Source organism: Grammomys surdaster, unplaced genomic scaffold (assembly GCF_004785775.1).
Source record: "Grammomys surdaster isolate TR1022 unplaced genomic scaffold, NIH_TR_1.0 234, whole genome shotgun sequence".
NCBI lineage: Eukaryota > Metazoa > Chordata > Mammalia > Rodentia > Muridae > Grammomys > Grammomys surdaster.
The window spans coordinates 1,577,077-1,594,841 of NW_021604679.1; the positions used below are offsets into that span (position 1 = coordinate 1,577,077).

At 36.6% G+C, this 17,765-nt stretch overlaps 1 protein-coding gene across 6 annotated transcripts in view; it reads left to right on the forward strand.

The window, feature by feature from the left end:
• The window catches only part of Ptprc (protein tyrosine phosphatase receptor type C), a 104,715-nt gene that overhangs the window by 47,292 nt on the left and 39,658 nt on the right, over positions 1-17,765 (forward strand). For 2 of the 6 annotated variants that reach the window (XM_028773775.1, XM_028773774.1), the window contains exons 3-11: positions 1,070-1,096; positions 4,707-4,835; positions 7,174-7,320; positions 9,854-9,976; positions 10,724-10,795; positions 12,099-12,122; positions 13,355-13,561; positions 14,789-14,920; positions 16,002-16,154. In XM_028773775.1, the coding sequence (XP_028629608.1) occupies positions 1,070-1,096; positions 4,707-4,835; positions 7,174-7,320; positions 9,854-9,976; positions 10,724-10,795; positions 12,099-12,122; positions 13,355-13,561; positions 14,789-14,920; positions 16,002-16,154 (1,014 nt within the window). The remainder of the gene's footprint in view (positions 1-1,069; positions 1,097-4,706; positions 4,836-7,173; positions 7,321-9,853; positions 9,977-10,723; positions 10,796-12,098; positions 12,123-13,354; positions 13,562-14,788; positions 14,921-16,001; positions 16,155-17,765) is intronic. The other 4 variants (XM_028773776.1, XM_028773777.1, XM_028773778.1 and 1 more) reach the window with 4 other exon arrangements.

Consider the following 17,765-nt stretch of genomic DNA (forward strand, 5'->3'; position numbering starts at 1 on the left):
GGCCAATCTCTTCTTCCTTTTGAAGACTAGATGGCACTAGTCTATCTCTTCGAAAATAACTTTCTACTGTTTTTTTGTTTGTCATTTAGTAAGAAGGATGAGGAAGCCTCTTTTTTGAATTTTTAAAATTAATTGTTTTATTTATTTACATCCCAAATGTTGTCTCCCTTCCTGTCCCCCCCTCCCAGAGTCTGTTTCTTCACTGTGGACTGGACCCAGCTCCCACAAACTCTCACAGCTTGCCTGTGGTACCCAGCGTGTGAGCTCATGACAGACCGTTCTGATCCGTGTCATTGGCACACAATTTCAGAGAAGCCTTTCTCAAAACAGTCTCCATTCATCTCTTTCCTCTGATGGGGAGTACTTCATCAGCTTTGCCAGCTTTCTTCTGACATTCATTTAACCCCTGCATTCTGTCTTAGACTCTTGTTTAGGCTACAGCGTCCATCTGTGTTTTAGGCATGTGCAGCAGGAGCTCTCGCGTCTCCACACAACTGCTTCTGAAATATGCAATCAGCAGCCATTCAAACTCGACTCTTTCCCTTGAGATGTTTCCTCTTTTAATTCAATCAGCATACTCTACCAATGACACTTTCTTATTGAGAGTATCATCACGATCTCTCTCTCTCTCTCTCTCTCTCTCTCTCTCTCTCTCTGCCCACGTGCACACACACACACATACACACACACACGCATGCACATTTCTGCTATCCTTTGCATTTTTTTTGCTTTTAACTTAGTTTCATCTTGTGTTCATTTACAAAAATATTGATTTAAGTTTCAAAATTTTTCTACAGCCCTCCCATCAAAGACATTGCTTTAGGCTGACTCCAAATTGTCAGCCCCCACCACAGCTTCTTATTACTTTAGGACATCTTAAATCCATTAGGTCAGCCTGTAGCTGTCTTCAAAACATCAAAACACTAACAGAAAAAAAGTTGGGAACTTGGTTTCATTGAGATGACATGTGCTGAAAATAAATATGTATAAAGTATATGATGTATACTTACATGTATGCTTTAAATCTGAAACTTTCTAAATGTATATTTAATTTTCCTTTTTTTTTCAGGGCAAGTAACAATGGCACCCAGCACTGGTAAGAATTAATATTTGACCTTTAATGTTTAATTTTTGTTATGACAATCATGTAGTTAATATAGATATAATTTTATGTTTATTCAGAAAGAAGTTTAAAGATGAAAGTTTATAATAGTGTACGGTTCCTGTCACTGTCACATGTTCTTAAAATTTCTTCTAATATTAAATTTAGTGACTAGTTGAACATACTTTAAATTACATAATTTTTATGCTTAATTTAAACTTTAACATTTCTTTAAATTGACAATAAATGGCATAGCGAGTTTCTAATCCCTTTAAAAAATTTAACACTGTAAATAGATTTTGAAAATCTGTATTTTCTCAGCATGGGTTAAGATTTGAATATAGAGAAAAAACTGTGATCAGAATATATCGTATAAAAATATTTTTAATAAAGAGAATCGAATTAGAAATTTAGTGGGTAGCCTAAAAACAATGTCACATTTATTTAAAGAAGAATGAATTATATAAATTAATTTGATCTAGAATTTGCTTATATCTAGATTTTAATATATGTTTCCTTTTAGTTATTTTATAATTTTAAGAGTAATTTGCCCTTCTTTAAATTATGCTTGGGGAAGTGATATTAGGACTTTATATTAATAGTTTATAAATTTTCCTAGTATAATTCAACTAATTTTTTTCTAAAAGCTTTTGAGAAAAGCAAATGTAAATAATGATGACATTGCCAGTGTGTTAAAATTCCTTAAACCCCAAATCATAGAGGAATTGACCTGCAGGTGGGTAAAGAGAAATTTAATCCCTGATTGTTGCTGTTGCTGTAAATGTTTGTTTCCTGACTAATCATGTGGTTGACAGCATGTCTTAAGAAGGTAAGTGAGACCATAAACTATGACTGTTTTAATATCTTAAGTGCACATTTCAAGGGGAGCAAATATGATACTCTAAATTAGATTATCATAAGAATTATTTGTCATTAAATGAAAGTTTATTCTGAATTCTAACACTCTATGCAGATACTAACAAATCCCACTCCAGAGCTTTATAAAAACACATTCTTTTATTTTTCAATGTCTAATAATGGAATTGTATAGTTTTATTATATGACAGAGAGGATTGATTGTATTTTACTGTATGGCAGAGCAGGTTGTGATTGTTTCATGCCAACTTCTTAAATGAAATTTGGCATTTTCCTTCACAAAGTACTAAGTTACTCTCGACCTACATAAATAAGACATTGTGACAGAAGGGGCAGTTAAGGGATTGAATGGTATCTCATTCTTTTACCTTGTTGAGAATTAAGTTAGAACTCTGGCATATAATTCAAAGAGGAATGGTGTACCCAAATATCACCAATGAGAAGGTAGTCAGTGCAAAATGCAGAATGTTCAAAGTGAGGTTTCAGGGACAGTAGAGAATTGGTAAATTTACCATCATAAAATTTACTAGTGATACTTGAACTTCTACATGAGAGACTTCTCTGAAGATTCTTCTTCATACACCAAGGACTGAATTTGCTTTGCAGGAAAACGTCTTGAGGAATCACACTCTTCAAAGAAGCATATGTTTTTAACACTGAGGGTTCAAAGCAATGCTTCCAAAGCTTTTTGTGACTAGTCTACTCAATGGGAGTGTCGGTGTGGATGATGGACAGTTTGCTGCAATGTTTGCTCAGGCCAAGAGACCATTGCAACCTTTCCGTTTAGTTGATCTAACCTAAAAATAAATTGTCATTTGTGACAAGGGCACTGAGTTAACACTGAGTACACAGGATTTGAAATCCCTCCTTCCACTTCTTTTCTTTCTCTCTCTGTTTTTCTGTCCCCTACTTCCTTCCTTTAAAAAAAAAAAATAAGCCAGGCAGTGGTGGCATGAGCCTTTAATCCCAGCACTTGGGAGGCAGAAACAGGCAGATTTCTGAGTTCAAGGCCAGCCTGGTCTACAGAGTGAGTTCCAGGACAGCCAGGGCTTTAAAGAGAAACCCTGTCTTGAAAAAACAAAACAAAAACAAACAAACAAACAAAAAAGGTCTTCCTTTTTATTCAATGTGTAGTGGGTGAGAGACAATTAGATTAGAATAGTGACCCTGAATATGAGAGGTATGTCTTACCTCTAGTTCAATTTGCAAAGGTTGTTTTAATCTTTATTTGGGAAAATACACCTAGTTTTGATTAAGTAAATATTTAAAAATTCCATATTTTAATACTCAAACACATTAATACACATTAAGCAAAGGGCAACTAAAAATACCATCCCTAATAATCCCTGAGAGAATATGATGATTTTAAAAACTAAATTGGGGGACTTAGGAGATGGCTCAGTGGATAAGAGAACTGGCTACTCTTCCAGAAGTCCTGAGTTTAGTTCCCAGCAACCACATAGTGGCTTACAACCATCTATAAGGGGAGCTCATGCCCTCTTCTGGCAATCAAGTATACATGTAGATAGACCATTCATATACATAAAGTTAATAACTAAAAAAAAACCTCTAAATTTGTTTTATTTCTCTTTTTCACAAAAATAAAAACACTTTAAATAAAGGAAAACAGAGAAGTGTTTGATTTACCACATTGTGCTAACTCCCTGCAGACAGCACCCAGAGTACATACCCATACTCACTGAACAGGATTATCATTCAGTTTCTCCTGACTCATCCCTTCTTTAGAACAATAAGTTAGAACAAGTTTATTTCAGTACCATATGTCTCTGATTATAAAGGCAAACACATTTTCATAGTTTCATAAGAGTGAGAGTGTTCACTCACACTTCAGTTTGTGAATTTGCTTTCCAGACTTTACTCAAAGAACTCTCCTTTGATTGATTGACTTATTTTTGAACCTACACATATATGAAATCTTGTTTTTTTGACAGGAGCTCCTTATGTAGTCCAAGCTGCCTAGAACTTGCAGTCAGCCCTGAGAGCTTGAGCTGCAAACACGACCCATACACCTGATTCAGCCAGATGTTTTCTTCTCTTTTCCTTTCCTTTCCTTTCCTTTCTTTTCCCACTTGGAATTCTAAGCCTTCTAATGTTTCATTTCAGGCTTTCTCCTTCTCCACTATTGCTTGTAGTCTGTAAGTCTTTTCAACTTTCCTTTAGACATAATGCTCATTGGGTTTCATTTTTCTGACTCCAGTTGGTTTGGGTAGCTATCCAATGATTACATTGGAAGAGAACTAAGGGGAGCTGCTTCCCAGTCAATTTTCTCAACTCTATTTTAAACTTTTATTATATAATTTTTATCTATATATGCATACATAGTTAAAAATCTATAGACATATGTATATATATATGTCTGTGTGTTTATATCCCTATGGGTCAATGAATATGAGTATATGTGCATATGTATGTGTACCTGAGTATAGTTATCTATCTATATATATATTTCTCTGTGTATATATCTATATGTATGTACATATATAAGTATGTGTGTGTAAATATGTATGTATGTGTGCATGTATATTTGTGTATGTGTGTGTTTGTGCATATGTGTTCAGGTGGGGAAATAGGCATGCACACTCGATAGCATAAAACCTTGGTATCTGTGTGTGGGGTTGGGAAGTTGTACATGAACATGTGTCTTAATGGACATTATTGGGACATGATTTCTATATTCCTTCTCTTCTATCATCCATTAACATAACAGGACTGAGCACAACAGAGAAGTCCCTTCCTCTGCTTCAAAGTGACCCCTTACCTGCTCGCACCACTGATTTCACACCCCCAAGCATCTCTGAAAGAGGAAATGGCTCCTCAGAGACCACATATCATCCAGGTGACCACTCAAGCCAGGTCCTCCCAGAAACTTGAATAATGCTTGTATTCTTATTATGACAGGTTGAAACACAAATGTACCTAACCAAAATGATATTGGGGGTGAATTTGCCTTTCCAAATCTTCTTAAAGTGATCAATCATTTATGTTATGTATGCAGTTTCTAAGCATTTTTCTTCAAGCTAATGAAATACAGGTGATAGTAGGCATGGGGAAAGGTAGCTTAGTGAAAATAATGCAGGGGTGGTGCTCAGAAGATGGTGAAGGTGTGAGGGAGGATTCCCTATGTATAACCAGGAGAAGTCCTCCAGGGTCGTAGGATCACTGCATCTGTGCTGGCTGCTCAAAACCTGCTCAGAGCCCCTTGCTGCACTGGGCAGGACAGAATTCTCCCATGCAGTATCTTGACACTTCTGAACTGTTTTTCAGTTGTCTTCTTGACACTTCTGAACTGTTTTTCAGTTGTCTTGAAGTGAGATGTTCCCACTTCTTAGATCCACTCTCGGTTCACATCATCAGAAGCATTTAAAGACAGGGAACTATTTTTAACAGTCCTTTCAGAACTGAGGATTCAGAAACGAGATGTGCTGTTTTCCCAGAGATATATGATGTCAATTCTTAAAACAAACAAACAAACAAACAAACAACTCAAAATTGTGAAATCTAGTAGAATATAAGCTGGAGGGTTCTTTTTGCCCAAGGAGACCTGTCACATTCCTTCCAACTTGGACATAGTAGAGGTTTTAGCTTCTCTTCAAGTTTAGCTTTTCATCTTAGTTGACACCTTCATCTGCCAACATGAGGCTGTACACACATTTCTGAAATAACGTCTGTGATGCAGATGTTTCCTAGGCAAGCAGATTTCCAAAAACACTTCATAAAGGCATCGTGAGACTCAACTGCTTAGGAGGACTGTTAATCTTGGTCTATAAAAGCAACATGCATGTACAACACCAATACAGTAATTTCAGTGTTTTGAGTATAATGTTGCCAGGTATGGTCTGTTAGTAAGCAGCTGAACAAGGGAGTAATTCTCTGAGCACACTCAGGACTTCATAGTTCCTCCTCATCATGCCACCAACAGAGGAATCACTTGGAACTTGTGTAAGCCTCTGAACATAATGTCTGACCATCTGGTGACAGCACACCCTTTTTCATTATTAATCTCATCTCATACACACAAAACACAGATTCAGCATCCCTCGTTATCCCCATATTTTATCTCAGCACGTTAAAACAGCAGAGTTTCAGGTAGACCTTCCCAGGGAAAGGCTTAGAGTGGAGTGGATTAGAAACACGAATGTGCAGTACCAAATTATCTCTTGGCACAGTTGGATGGTACAATTTGCCTGGGAAACTTCTAATGCATTCAAATAAAAGAGCATGCCTTCTTTTTTAGAGTAGTATTGCTCTTTAATGATCTTTCAATCATGTGCTAGGAAAAACTGTGTAATTTATATTTATGATTGATCAATAGTTTTAAAATAAACATTTCTTGGTTGCTGATACATTTAGGGTAAACCTTTTAATTCAGTTTTCTAATGATATAAACTATTCAGTTGTTCTGTTTTGAAATTCCTTACAGTAAGTATTCCCATGCACACATCACACTAGAATATCAAATACTATTTTATAAGATAGTGTATAAATTTTGTAACCAATATAGAATGATGTTTGTATATGTATGAACATCAATACTTAAGATGTACTACACAACGAAAATCTCACCCTCCCAAATCTTGTTTTTTAAAAAACAATAACTCAGTTTTGATCAGTATTTTACATACTCCAGGTTCTTGGACTGTGATTCTCTGTGAGCATGTGTGTGTGAGCATGCATGCATGGTTATCTCCACAATTTTTCCAACGCTGGATGTTACCGACCTGTTAAAACTGCCAGTAAGGCGATTCAAACTGTTTTGTGCTGATTTTACAAATCTCCCATAGTTCACAGTACGAACTTTTTGTGTACATTTTAGCCATCATACATATTTGTGCTAGCTCCTGTTCTTCCTTTGTGATTTTGTAATCAGAACTTATTACGTTTTAGAATTGTAGCGTTTTCTACTATTCAGTCTATAGGGCAAGTTTGCCTCCAGTCTCAGTCTGGAGAGTTATTTATGAATCTAACAAGCTTTCAGGGATTAGGAAGTCAAAGTAGTTACCTGGACAGGTGTATAAACAGGAGCTCAGGAGCCTCCTTCCTGCCTAGGGAACTATCCAATCATAATAAATGGGGCCATACCAGATTGTGGCACTTTTGTGCCATATAGTTTTCTTAGAGTCTAGACTGCCAGCAACAGGTGTGAGAGACATAACCATCTCACTTTCTAACCTCAGGTTTTATATCCACGCTGCTGACGCCTCACCTGCCCCCACAGTCCGACTCGCAGATGCCCTCTGCCAGAGGAGCTGACACTCAGACACTCAGCAGCCAAGCTGACCTCACTACACTCATGCCTGTTCTCGGCAGGACTGACCCACCAGGTTTGGGGGCTCTTTAGACATGGGCAAATGTTAAGAGTTCTGAGAGTCTCCTCACTTTGAGAATGGTATGAGGAGCTGTGACCACTTGTTCAATGTGGAGCATTTGCTGATTGATTGCTTAATAATTTTATAGTTACCGCTAGTATGCAAAACAAGGAGACAAAGTTCATTCTAACAGAGATGGAATAATACTCAGGGCTGAGGCTGCAGCAATGTTCTGGGTTCCTATAGATGTTGCTATTGCTTAGTGGAGACTGTATTCACTGGTAACAAAGAATAATATATATGAATCTTTTAGACCTTGAGTTTCAAACAGCTGTTAAGAAAGAAAGGCTCCTTATTGATGAAGGAGACACAAAACCCATTACCACAATGGCACTGTCTTTAGGGAGTGAGGAAAATGGAGGCTGACACTCACATATCCCATGATTCCCATGATTCTCAAGATTCATTTTTTTTTTCTGTTCTTATAGCAACACAACCTACTCAGTCCTTTCTTTTCCCAAACCAGAGTGTAAATAACTTCACAGTGTCATTTTATAATGACGGAATATAAGTATGTCCTTTTTTCAGGTCTTAATTTCATAATATTGTAATGTACATTCAGCGGCCTGAGTACTTGACAGTGAGTTAGACATGTAACAGCGGCTTGCTAGCTTCAGGATGTATCAAGCATGGTGGTCAAGTCACACATGGGATAATTATTATTAGGATATCTTACCTGATCCTGTTGCTCCAGCAGAACAAAATAGTTTTTGTTTTTGTGTTTGTTTGTTTTTACTTTGATTTTTGGTGTTGTTTTGTTTAGCAAATCCAGACTAGAAATCAGGGATTGAAAAGCACCATGAACAAGAAGCACGCTCCAAGGGCTGCTCTTCACACAAACCAACCTGTTCTGCTATAAGCAAAGAAATCTTGTCACATTGGTTAATTTTGCTAATTGAAAGATCCATTCCGTGTAGTAAATTATTAAAGTGGTAAATGCCATCCTTAAGTAGGAGCAGAGGTTTCCAACTTAATAAGGAGAAGGTCTGTTTTCTAATGAGGAGGCAAGCTAGGGATTCTGAAGACCGTGATGTCGGCAGTCTCAACTGCAGAGGTGAAAGAATGGGTTGGGCAGGGGACCAATGTAGAAAGGAAAGCAGCAGAGTTGTAAGAAAGCTGACAGGCAGAATCAGCTGCTTTTGCCATTTCACAGGTGGCCAGTTTTAAAAGATTGCATTCATAACCATACCTATAATCTTGTTACTGTGGATCACCCCCATTGTGTCTAGAACTAGTGAATGGATGCTTCCTGAATTCATTCTATCCCATGGTTTACTTAAAGCTGAGAGTTTAATGTCTTTTGAAGAGTGGGCCAAGAACAAACTGAATTGACAAAGAGATTAATTTTCAATGCTCAAACAATGTGTTTATGATAACTTATGGATTCAATCCATTTGCAATTGGGAGATGCATGGCATGCTCTCACCAAAGTTATTCAGAGAAAAGCCATGGGCCACTGACTAAAGAGAACACCTTGCACCAAAATGCATGCAAACTGACCACATATGTGAGCCAAGGTTCACATCACTGAACCTAGAGATCTCGACAGTGAAATGATCAAACAAGCTCTCCAATAGGAGCCAGCTCATGTTTCCTTTTATTTCTCCATGGCAGCTAGTACAGCGCTAGTCATCTAATGAGTAACTAATGACCATACATGGATTGCCTATCCTAAAGTTCTGGTCATGATGGATGGAGGAAACATGTAACAGTCATGAAGTTCACTGAAGCTTGACAGTAAAATCCTAAGCAGGACATACATCTCTTTTAGCTATATTACTCAAAACTCTGCCAGCAATTGGGAAATAAGGGGATTATATTGGAGTAGTGGACAGTGTATTGATACAAAAATAATCTGATGTCTGCCTGGCATGGGAGCCTTCTTGGTAAATGTAGTATTGTGACCATCAGCCAATAAGAAGGAAAGGCTGAGACTAAGATGCTGCACAGGCAGGAGACCATTTAGTTCAATTCCAGCAAAACTGACACAGAGTCCCAGTACATAGGATTTTTCCAACCAAAGAGGCCCATACAGGCACAGCAGATGTCAGCCCCCACTTCCTTCTGGGGGAGCTTAATAAGGCAACCCTTTTACATTCAGAGTTAGATTACTCTGTATGTCATTAGCACCTCCAAGACTGTATTCTTCTCTGCTCTTTGAAATATTTTTAAATACTACCCAAGGCAGCACTTGACTGGGGCATTGACCTCCAAGCTATTTCCAAAGGCCAAAACTTTTTGCTCCTGTCAACTGATACCCAAGCTGTACATATGTCTGCTTCTGAGTTCATCTTTCTCCAAGTTCTCATATTGACAGCACATTCTATGAAGTAAGGATTATGGAATGGGCTAGGGTTAAGGTTTGGCTTTGTAGTGTGCTGTTGTAGGTATACCAGATAGCTCCTTGCTCTGCCTTAGTTCAATAATCACATACATTTCAGCATGTGGCATAATGGAATGATAGTGTTGGTGACCCTTCTGATTGCAGGTGGGCCAGGGACTGTCCCAGGGAGCTTTCCTGCAGACACAACCCTTCCTGTCGGCACCCCCAGCCTTGCACGCAACAGCTCTGCTGCCTCACCTACACACACCTCCAATGTCAGCATCACAGGTATCTCCTCAGGTGTGACCAATACGTGGTATGTGTTTTAGGCTCTGGAGGCTCCAAACTTGAATGAGGCTCTTCTTTTACTCCAGATACTATTTTCAAGCTTCCCATCTTTAAAAAATCTTGATAAGTAATTAGGCAAAAGAAACTTATGAGAAAACCTGGGGGGGGCTAACATGATTTTGCTATTATTATTGTAAAATTTATGACACTGAAGTTGATAATGTACATTAACAGTTTATAGTGCTAGGATTATAGTGCTATAATCCAACTGCCTGAAGTTTTCTAGACAACCTAGAACAAGTGACTCAGTTTCCCTTTTGTGAAAGTGGCCCCTCGAATATTCATCTCATAAAGCTGATATGATGACTCTACATGGAAAGGCTTGACACAACATAAGTAAGAAAAGAATTAGACCATTGATCTAATTCCTATCTAAAATAAAGAGAGCTGTAATTCAACAGAAAATGCCAGTTTGAGGCAAATTCTTTTTCAGGTAAAAATTATACTAAGGAGTAAATAACTTCCACCTTTATGTTGTGACATAACATTTAAAATTACTTGAAGTGTGTGCTATGTGAATGGGTTTGTACATAAGTCTTAGATTCAATTTGTTATCTTGAAAAAGTATCAGTTCAAATGATCAGTTCAGAAGAATCACCTAGCAAATTATCTTGGGTAAAGATTTTTTTCTCAAGCGTCCAGATAATAAATTCATTAACTTTTACTCTTTTGTTCATTTCCTTGCAGGTCCCAGCCTCACAACCCCTACACCATCCACTCTGGGCCTTACAAGCAATGACACTCCAAGCACAACAATAGGTGACAATCTTACCCTCAGTCATGCAGACATACCTCTACCACTGCTGGGGACGTCCTCACTTCCTAGCTTTCTGTACCTCAGGTTTCCTTCTTTGTGGAATCTAGAGTTAAAATCCTGATGTTCATTGAACAGAATCTAGACACTGGTGCAGCAAAGCTGTTGTTGAGACCCCTGGGATATAATGTCATGGCCAGTGCCCCCCAAGTGTTGTGGTGTTCTTGAGGAACCACATAAGCAAGTGAACTTATTTCTTTGAAGAGAAGTTGTAGTGTGTAATAGAGTAATTTTTATCAAAGCCACTACCCTTTTTCATTGAGGAGAGGCAGTTTCAGTCAGTTACTGAGGGGCGTGGAAATAGATGTAGGTGAGACACCTTGTTGAAGATCTGTGGCAGTGATGTAGTCGATGGTCGTGAGGCTAGTGTTGGGAAGCCCACCACTCTCTCAAGAGTCTCACAACTCTGAGAAGATTAGCAGAAATCGATTTACTTCCAGGAACTTAGACTCCCAGTTTTTCAGTTAAATCAGCGGTTCTCCCTCAACCTGTGGTTCTCAACTTGGAGGTTGAACAAGCCTTTCACAGGAGTCACCTAACACTGTCAGAAATCTCATATACTTATGACTCATAACAGTAGCAAAATTATAGTTATAACAACAAAAATAGCAATAAAAATAATTTATGGTTGGGAGTCACTACAACAAGAGGAGCTATATTAAAGAGTTGCAGCATTAGGAAGGTTGAGAACCACTGAGTTAAATGACTTTATTAATACGTGATAATTGCTGTAAGATCAATTAGCTACCTTGGATTTTGTGCTTGGGAAGCATATATAGGTTAAACCTAGGAACAAAACTGTCTTTATCTATTTTAATCAGTCATCTGATTAAAAAAAATGAACAAAACAAAGACACACCATTGCTTTGTAGGGGTTATAATTGTGGAAATCTAGTTTGAGACCAAAAAAGTGAATGAAGACTTAAAATATTTGGTAATGTATAGATGTGTTCCTGTCAGCATTCTAACATTAGATCCGTACCAAAAGTTGACATATTGCTACAATCACAGTTGAGCTTATTGTATACTTTAATGAAGATAATTTGTAGTTATCTCACTAGTTTATAACGTGCATGTTTGAAATGAAAATACAGTATTAAGCAAGCTGTGTTATGTGTTAAGCCTAAGTGGGTAGACTTTCCAGTTTATGAAACGTCTATGAAGCAGAGTCTCAAAGATGAACACAGCAGACATATTTTCAAATGATATCTCAATGATTTGCCTCTTTTTTTTTAATCTCTATTACAGCTACCACAACGAAGCCACCATGTGGTAAGTTTGTTGGTCCAACAGCAGTCTCTGTCACTTGAGAGCACCATCTTAATCCTGTCTCTTTTCCTTCTAAGCTTTTAACATTTACCCACTGTTTCTATTTCTCATGGCCAGCTCTAAATCTTAAGAGTCCCTATCTCTTTCACTTTCTTCCAATATTTAAATGTAACAATATTTAAATGTAACAAAGGGCACATATTTTTGTAAAATCAGAACAAATAAACAGGGGCTATAAAGACTGTGGTAAAGTGCTTGCCACACAAGCAGAGGACGTTGAGTTCCCAGATACCCCTGTAAAAAGGTGAGCTTGATAAAGGTAAGATGGTCCGATACTCTTGCCAGTTAAGAAATAGATTCTGACTCATAAAATTAAATCAAGAGAAATAGAGAAAGACGCCTGGTGTTAGTCTCTGGTGTCAATACTCATGTGTATATGCACATGTGTACTTCCTCAATTCATGCACAGATGAACATGCATACATGCACAGACATGCATTACACACACACACATAGAAAACAATTTTAAAATGGAGATGTAAATTAACAGTTGTTTAAATGAAATTTTTGCCAGTCAGTAGAAATTGCTGACACTAACCAATGGGGTTTATGAAGGATTTATTATCATGTGTAATGATGATCTATATGCAATGGAACGACTGAGAACTTATGGTCTCTGAATAAATCATAATTAGATAACTAAGTGATTTATAAAGACATTTGAGAAAACAAGAATAGTTATAAAGCAAGAAGTTTTTTTATGAGTTTATTAGAAAATAAACTAATCTGTGAGTTAATGCAACAAGTATTATTGAATTGTTACTAACAGATATATCATGAACCTAAGTTAATGAAAATGATCAAAATAGACTAGTTATGGTTCTCATGGACTTTACAGTTTAGTAGGAAAGATGGACACCAATCCAATAATTATCGGAGTCTAAACTGGGATCCTATGTAGGAGAGAGGATTACAAAATAATGACATGGGGCACATGACACAGTTTTTCTATTTTTCATATTCCTGGAGATATTGTGTTACAACCTATAATCTGCATTGGTAATATCTTGGTGTCTTATCTCTGCTTACTGAGTACTGAATTCACTCATTTGACACCCAAAACACAGCTACTGTAGATCATTCTCTGTACAAACGAATATGCTAAAACATTTGTATCCAATGCAGTTCATTCATTCTCCATGATGATAATACTAATTTCCTTTCTTTTTTTTCAGATAAAATATTTGAGAACTTTACTGTACATTACACCTATGAAAATAGTAGTGGGACTTTTAATGCAGACCTTAAAAAAGGTGATGAAATCCTTAAGTGTGATTGTGAAAAAGAGTTAAAAAATCTACAAGGATGCAAACCGAAAAACATCTCTCTGTCTAACGGCTCATGTACTGCAGAAAAAATTATAAATTTAGATGTACCACCAGGTGAATGTCAATTTCTTTCTATCTTTTTATTTAGAACAACAGGATGATTTCATGTTTGTGTTTTGTCCTTCCTCTGGCTAATGTGGTCAGAAAAAAAAAAAAAACAGAGGGAAAGCCAATGAGCTTTGATAATAGTGTGTTCCCTACTGAGAAGCCTGGAGAGCACGCAGAAATACACACTTACTCCTTAGGCCATAATCTGTCTCTCTTACTTCTGTTAGAAGGAGGTTCCTGGATGGGAGATGGTGGCCCTCACCTTTAATCTCAGCACTCCAGAGTCAGAGGCAGGCAGATCTCAGTGTTCCAAGGCAGCCATGTTTTACAGAGCAAGTTCCAGGACAGCCAAGGATACACAGAGAAATCCTGTCTCAAAACAAACAAACAAACAATAAAACAAAATAAAAACAAACAACAAAAAGCCAAAACAACAACAACAAACCACCAAAAAATAGTTCCTATGGATTAGAAACAGCCTGTTCTGTATTTTGTAAAATAATTATCCACAGCATTGCTGGTATTTCTTTTTAAATTCAAAATGTTCTCATTAGAGAAAAGAATGTACTTAAACATCTAATGTTTTCTCAAAAAATACAAAGGGGGAGTTCTAGTTAGGTTAATACCAAAGATTTGATCTCAGCATGTGGAAGGCCAAGGCAGGAGTATTTTATGTGTTCAAAGTCAGCCTAGGCTGCACCATGAGTTCTGTGCCAGCCTGAGCTACCATGTGAGATTACATTTGTTTTCAAAACCCAAAACAGACCAGTAGACAAGCATTAAAACCCTAAAGAAATTGTTTTTCAAATGGGAGAATCAGCTTTTATCTTGATGTTTCCTTGAGTTGCATTTATAAAAGCAGCACACATTTCTACTAAAACCTGTGGTATGGAGATCGTATGTTATCTTCCCTAATGAATGGCAAATGTCTGAGTTGATAGACAAACTCCTGGCAAATGGTGACTACATAGTATATAAATACATCCAAACACCATAATGTACACATATTTGTATAATTATGTGTCATCTGAAACAAAGATAAATTAAAAATTAGGAAGGTGAATAGATCATCAAGAAGCATCAGACCCTGGGAGAGCTTAGACTCCTCCCACTGAAATCTCAAGCTTGCAAGACTGGACTTCATGGGTATGATTTCAGCGTCTTTAGTTGAGAGGGTTCACATCTCCACTCCAGGAACCATAACCTAAGGGCACTTCTCCATTTTCTCCACAGGAATTGACAAGTTTACGCTACATGACTGCACACCAATAGAAGAAACTAATACTTCAATTTGTTTGGAGTGGAAAATAGAAGACTTTAGCTGCGACAGTAAAAAAATTTCATACAAATTTCAATGTCAGTCAGGTATGATACTTGGCAGAGAAGTTCTATTATCAGAAGTTATTCCAGACATGGCTTAAATGTTCTTTCTGCACCCTGCCCTTCTCACCCACCCTCAGAAGTCCACTGTAAATTAGAATAAAATAACCTCTGGCACTGAAACAAACTCATGAAGTAAATAAATGAAAAGAACAACCCATGGATGATAAATATTGCAAAAAAAATTTAAAAAATTTTCTTGAGTACTGTTATATACCAGACATTGTTGAAAGGATGGCGAGATGCAGGCATTATAAAAGAAAGATGGTATCCATAGTCTGAACAAAGGAAGCATAATATATATCCAAAGGTTATTTTCTCAGAGTTTCATGAATGAAAGTCATTTGAAAGTTCGAGAATCTGTAGGTAACAAGGAAAACAAGTGCTTCTAGGAGTGAACTTGGGTTTCTACAATGGTTAGGTATTTTAAGAAATATTCTTAAATTTAATGAGGTGGACTCTTTCTCCTCTGGGCATAAGCTATGTGCCAGGACACATTTGACAAGACAGAGGGAGGTACATACACACAGAGGCAGAAGAGATGAAATTTAACTCTGATTGTCAACATTGTGCTAACAAGAAGTTGCTGGGCTAAGCTGCAAGCAGTATGTTCACAGCTGGAATATATATCTATATCTATATCTATATCTATATCTATATCTATATCTATATCTATATCTATATCTATATCTATATCTATATCTATATCTATATCTATATCTTTATCTTTATCTTTATCTTTATCTTTATCTATATCTATATCTATATCTATATCTATCTATATCTATCTATATCTATCTATATCTATATCCATCTATCTATCTATCTATCTATCTATCTATCTATCTATCTATCTATCTTGTTACCAATTTTTAAAAATAAGTCACACTACTGGTTTCTCAACAAAGTTGAGTATAACAATGTTAACTGTAGGATCTTAGCTTATTATTTTACCATTTGCAGAGGCTTGACTCTAACATGAAGTCTTAAACACATGGTGCCATAAAAGAAGCCCACATGCTATGTATCATTCCATGTACTCACATGCAATACTTACTTCTTTCAGATAATTCAACATATGGTAGAAAATATGATTCACCTGAAAAATTTCAGTTATACAACCTTAGTGCCCAAACAAATTACACATGTGCTGCAGGAATCTTCTATAACAATGTAAAATTTTTCCAAAATAATACAAGTGTGCAGACCGATTTTGGAAGTAAGTATATTGCTTGCATTTATAAAATAAATAAAATTTCTTTTTCTTTTGTGGATTTACATGTTTTTGGAGGGGGGGAGAATCATGGAAAATAAATAATGGTATAGAATTACAGAAAGCATATGAGTGAAGAAAAGAAGTTTAAATGCACTTTAAGGTGAGTTTTAAATACTAGGTTATACAAACATAACTAAAGCTCTTTTTCTGTTGTTCAAATTGTGTCTGAGGCAAGACTGGTAAAAACAGTTGGAATGGTTTACGTGGATTATTCCCATTTTATTAATTTTTTCTTCCCTTCTTTTTTATAACACCATTTTCTCTGTATTCTAACACTTCTTTCCACAATTATGCTCTGCTTCTAATAGAAATAAAATAAGCAAAGGAAGAGAGAGAGATGATAGATAGATAATAAATAGATGATAGATAGATAGATAGATGATAGATAGATAGATGATAGATAGATATATGATAGATAGATAGATGATAGATAGATAGATGATAGATAGATAGATAGATAGATAGATAGATAGATAGATAGAAAGAAATAGAGACAGAGACAGAGAAAAAAGAGGAAAAGAAAGAGAGGGAAGAGGAGAGAGGGAGAGAGAGAGAGAGAGAGAGAGGGGGAGAGAGAGAGAGAGAGAGAGAGAGAGAGAGAGAGAGAGAGAAAGAGTAAGGGATGGAGAAAAAAGGGAGAGAGACAGAAGACAAAAAAAGAAATGAAAGCTAGTTATGATGATATATATGTGTTATGCCAGCTGCTTGTGAGTGTAAGGCCCTGTGATCACAAGTTGAAGGCTTGCCTGGACAACTTAGTAAGACCTACATAGTATGTCTTGAGCTACATGCAATCTTGTCTTTGCAACAACCATAACTAAAACAGAAACAATAAAAGAAAACCAACAAAATACTTACAATTTTCTAGTTCTGTACTTTTTGTTGTTGAATGTATTCATGGTTAAGGCTTTATTTTGCCCGTAAAGGTAATTTTTTTCTAAATTTCATTTTCACATAAATCTTCTGAGAAACACAAACATGACCATAATTTGCTTCATAGCTGAGGACAAAGGGAATACCCAAATCCAAGTCTACCACTGATCCTCCAAAACAACAGTATGCTACAGGATTAAACAGAGAAGTTTACTATTATGTTGGAGTTAAAAAATAACTTCAAGTAACGCCAGGGAGATTGTTTAGTGATGAAGACACTTGCTGTCAAGATGGAAGACCTGAGTGTATTCAGAGAATATACATGATAGAAGGAAAGAACCAATTTTTATAATTAACACACACACGCACAAACACACACACACAGACACACACACACACACAGGCACACACATGCACACATGTACACATATGAATACAGACACAAACCTAAAAACAAACAAACAAACAAACAAAGATTAGCACAACCTTTTTAAGTCAGTGTAACATAGGGGGAATCTTAGAAAACTAATGTTTATACTTGATAAAATACCATGTAATTTCAGTTAATTGTTTTAGTATCTTTATGGAAAAGTGCTATCAAATGTAGAGCAGCCATTGTGGCTCAACACACAGATGTTCCATTGCTCTAAAAGCTAAAGTTATGAAGCACCTAATCAAAAC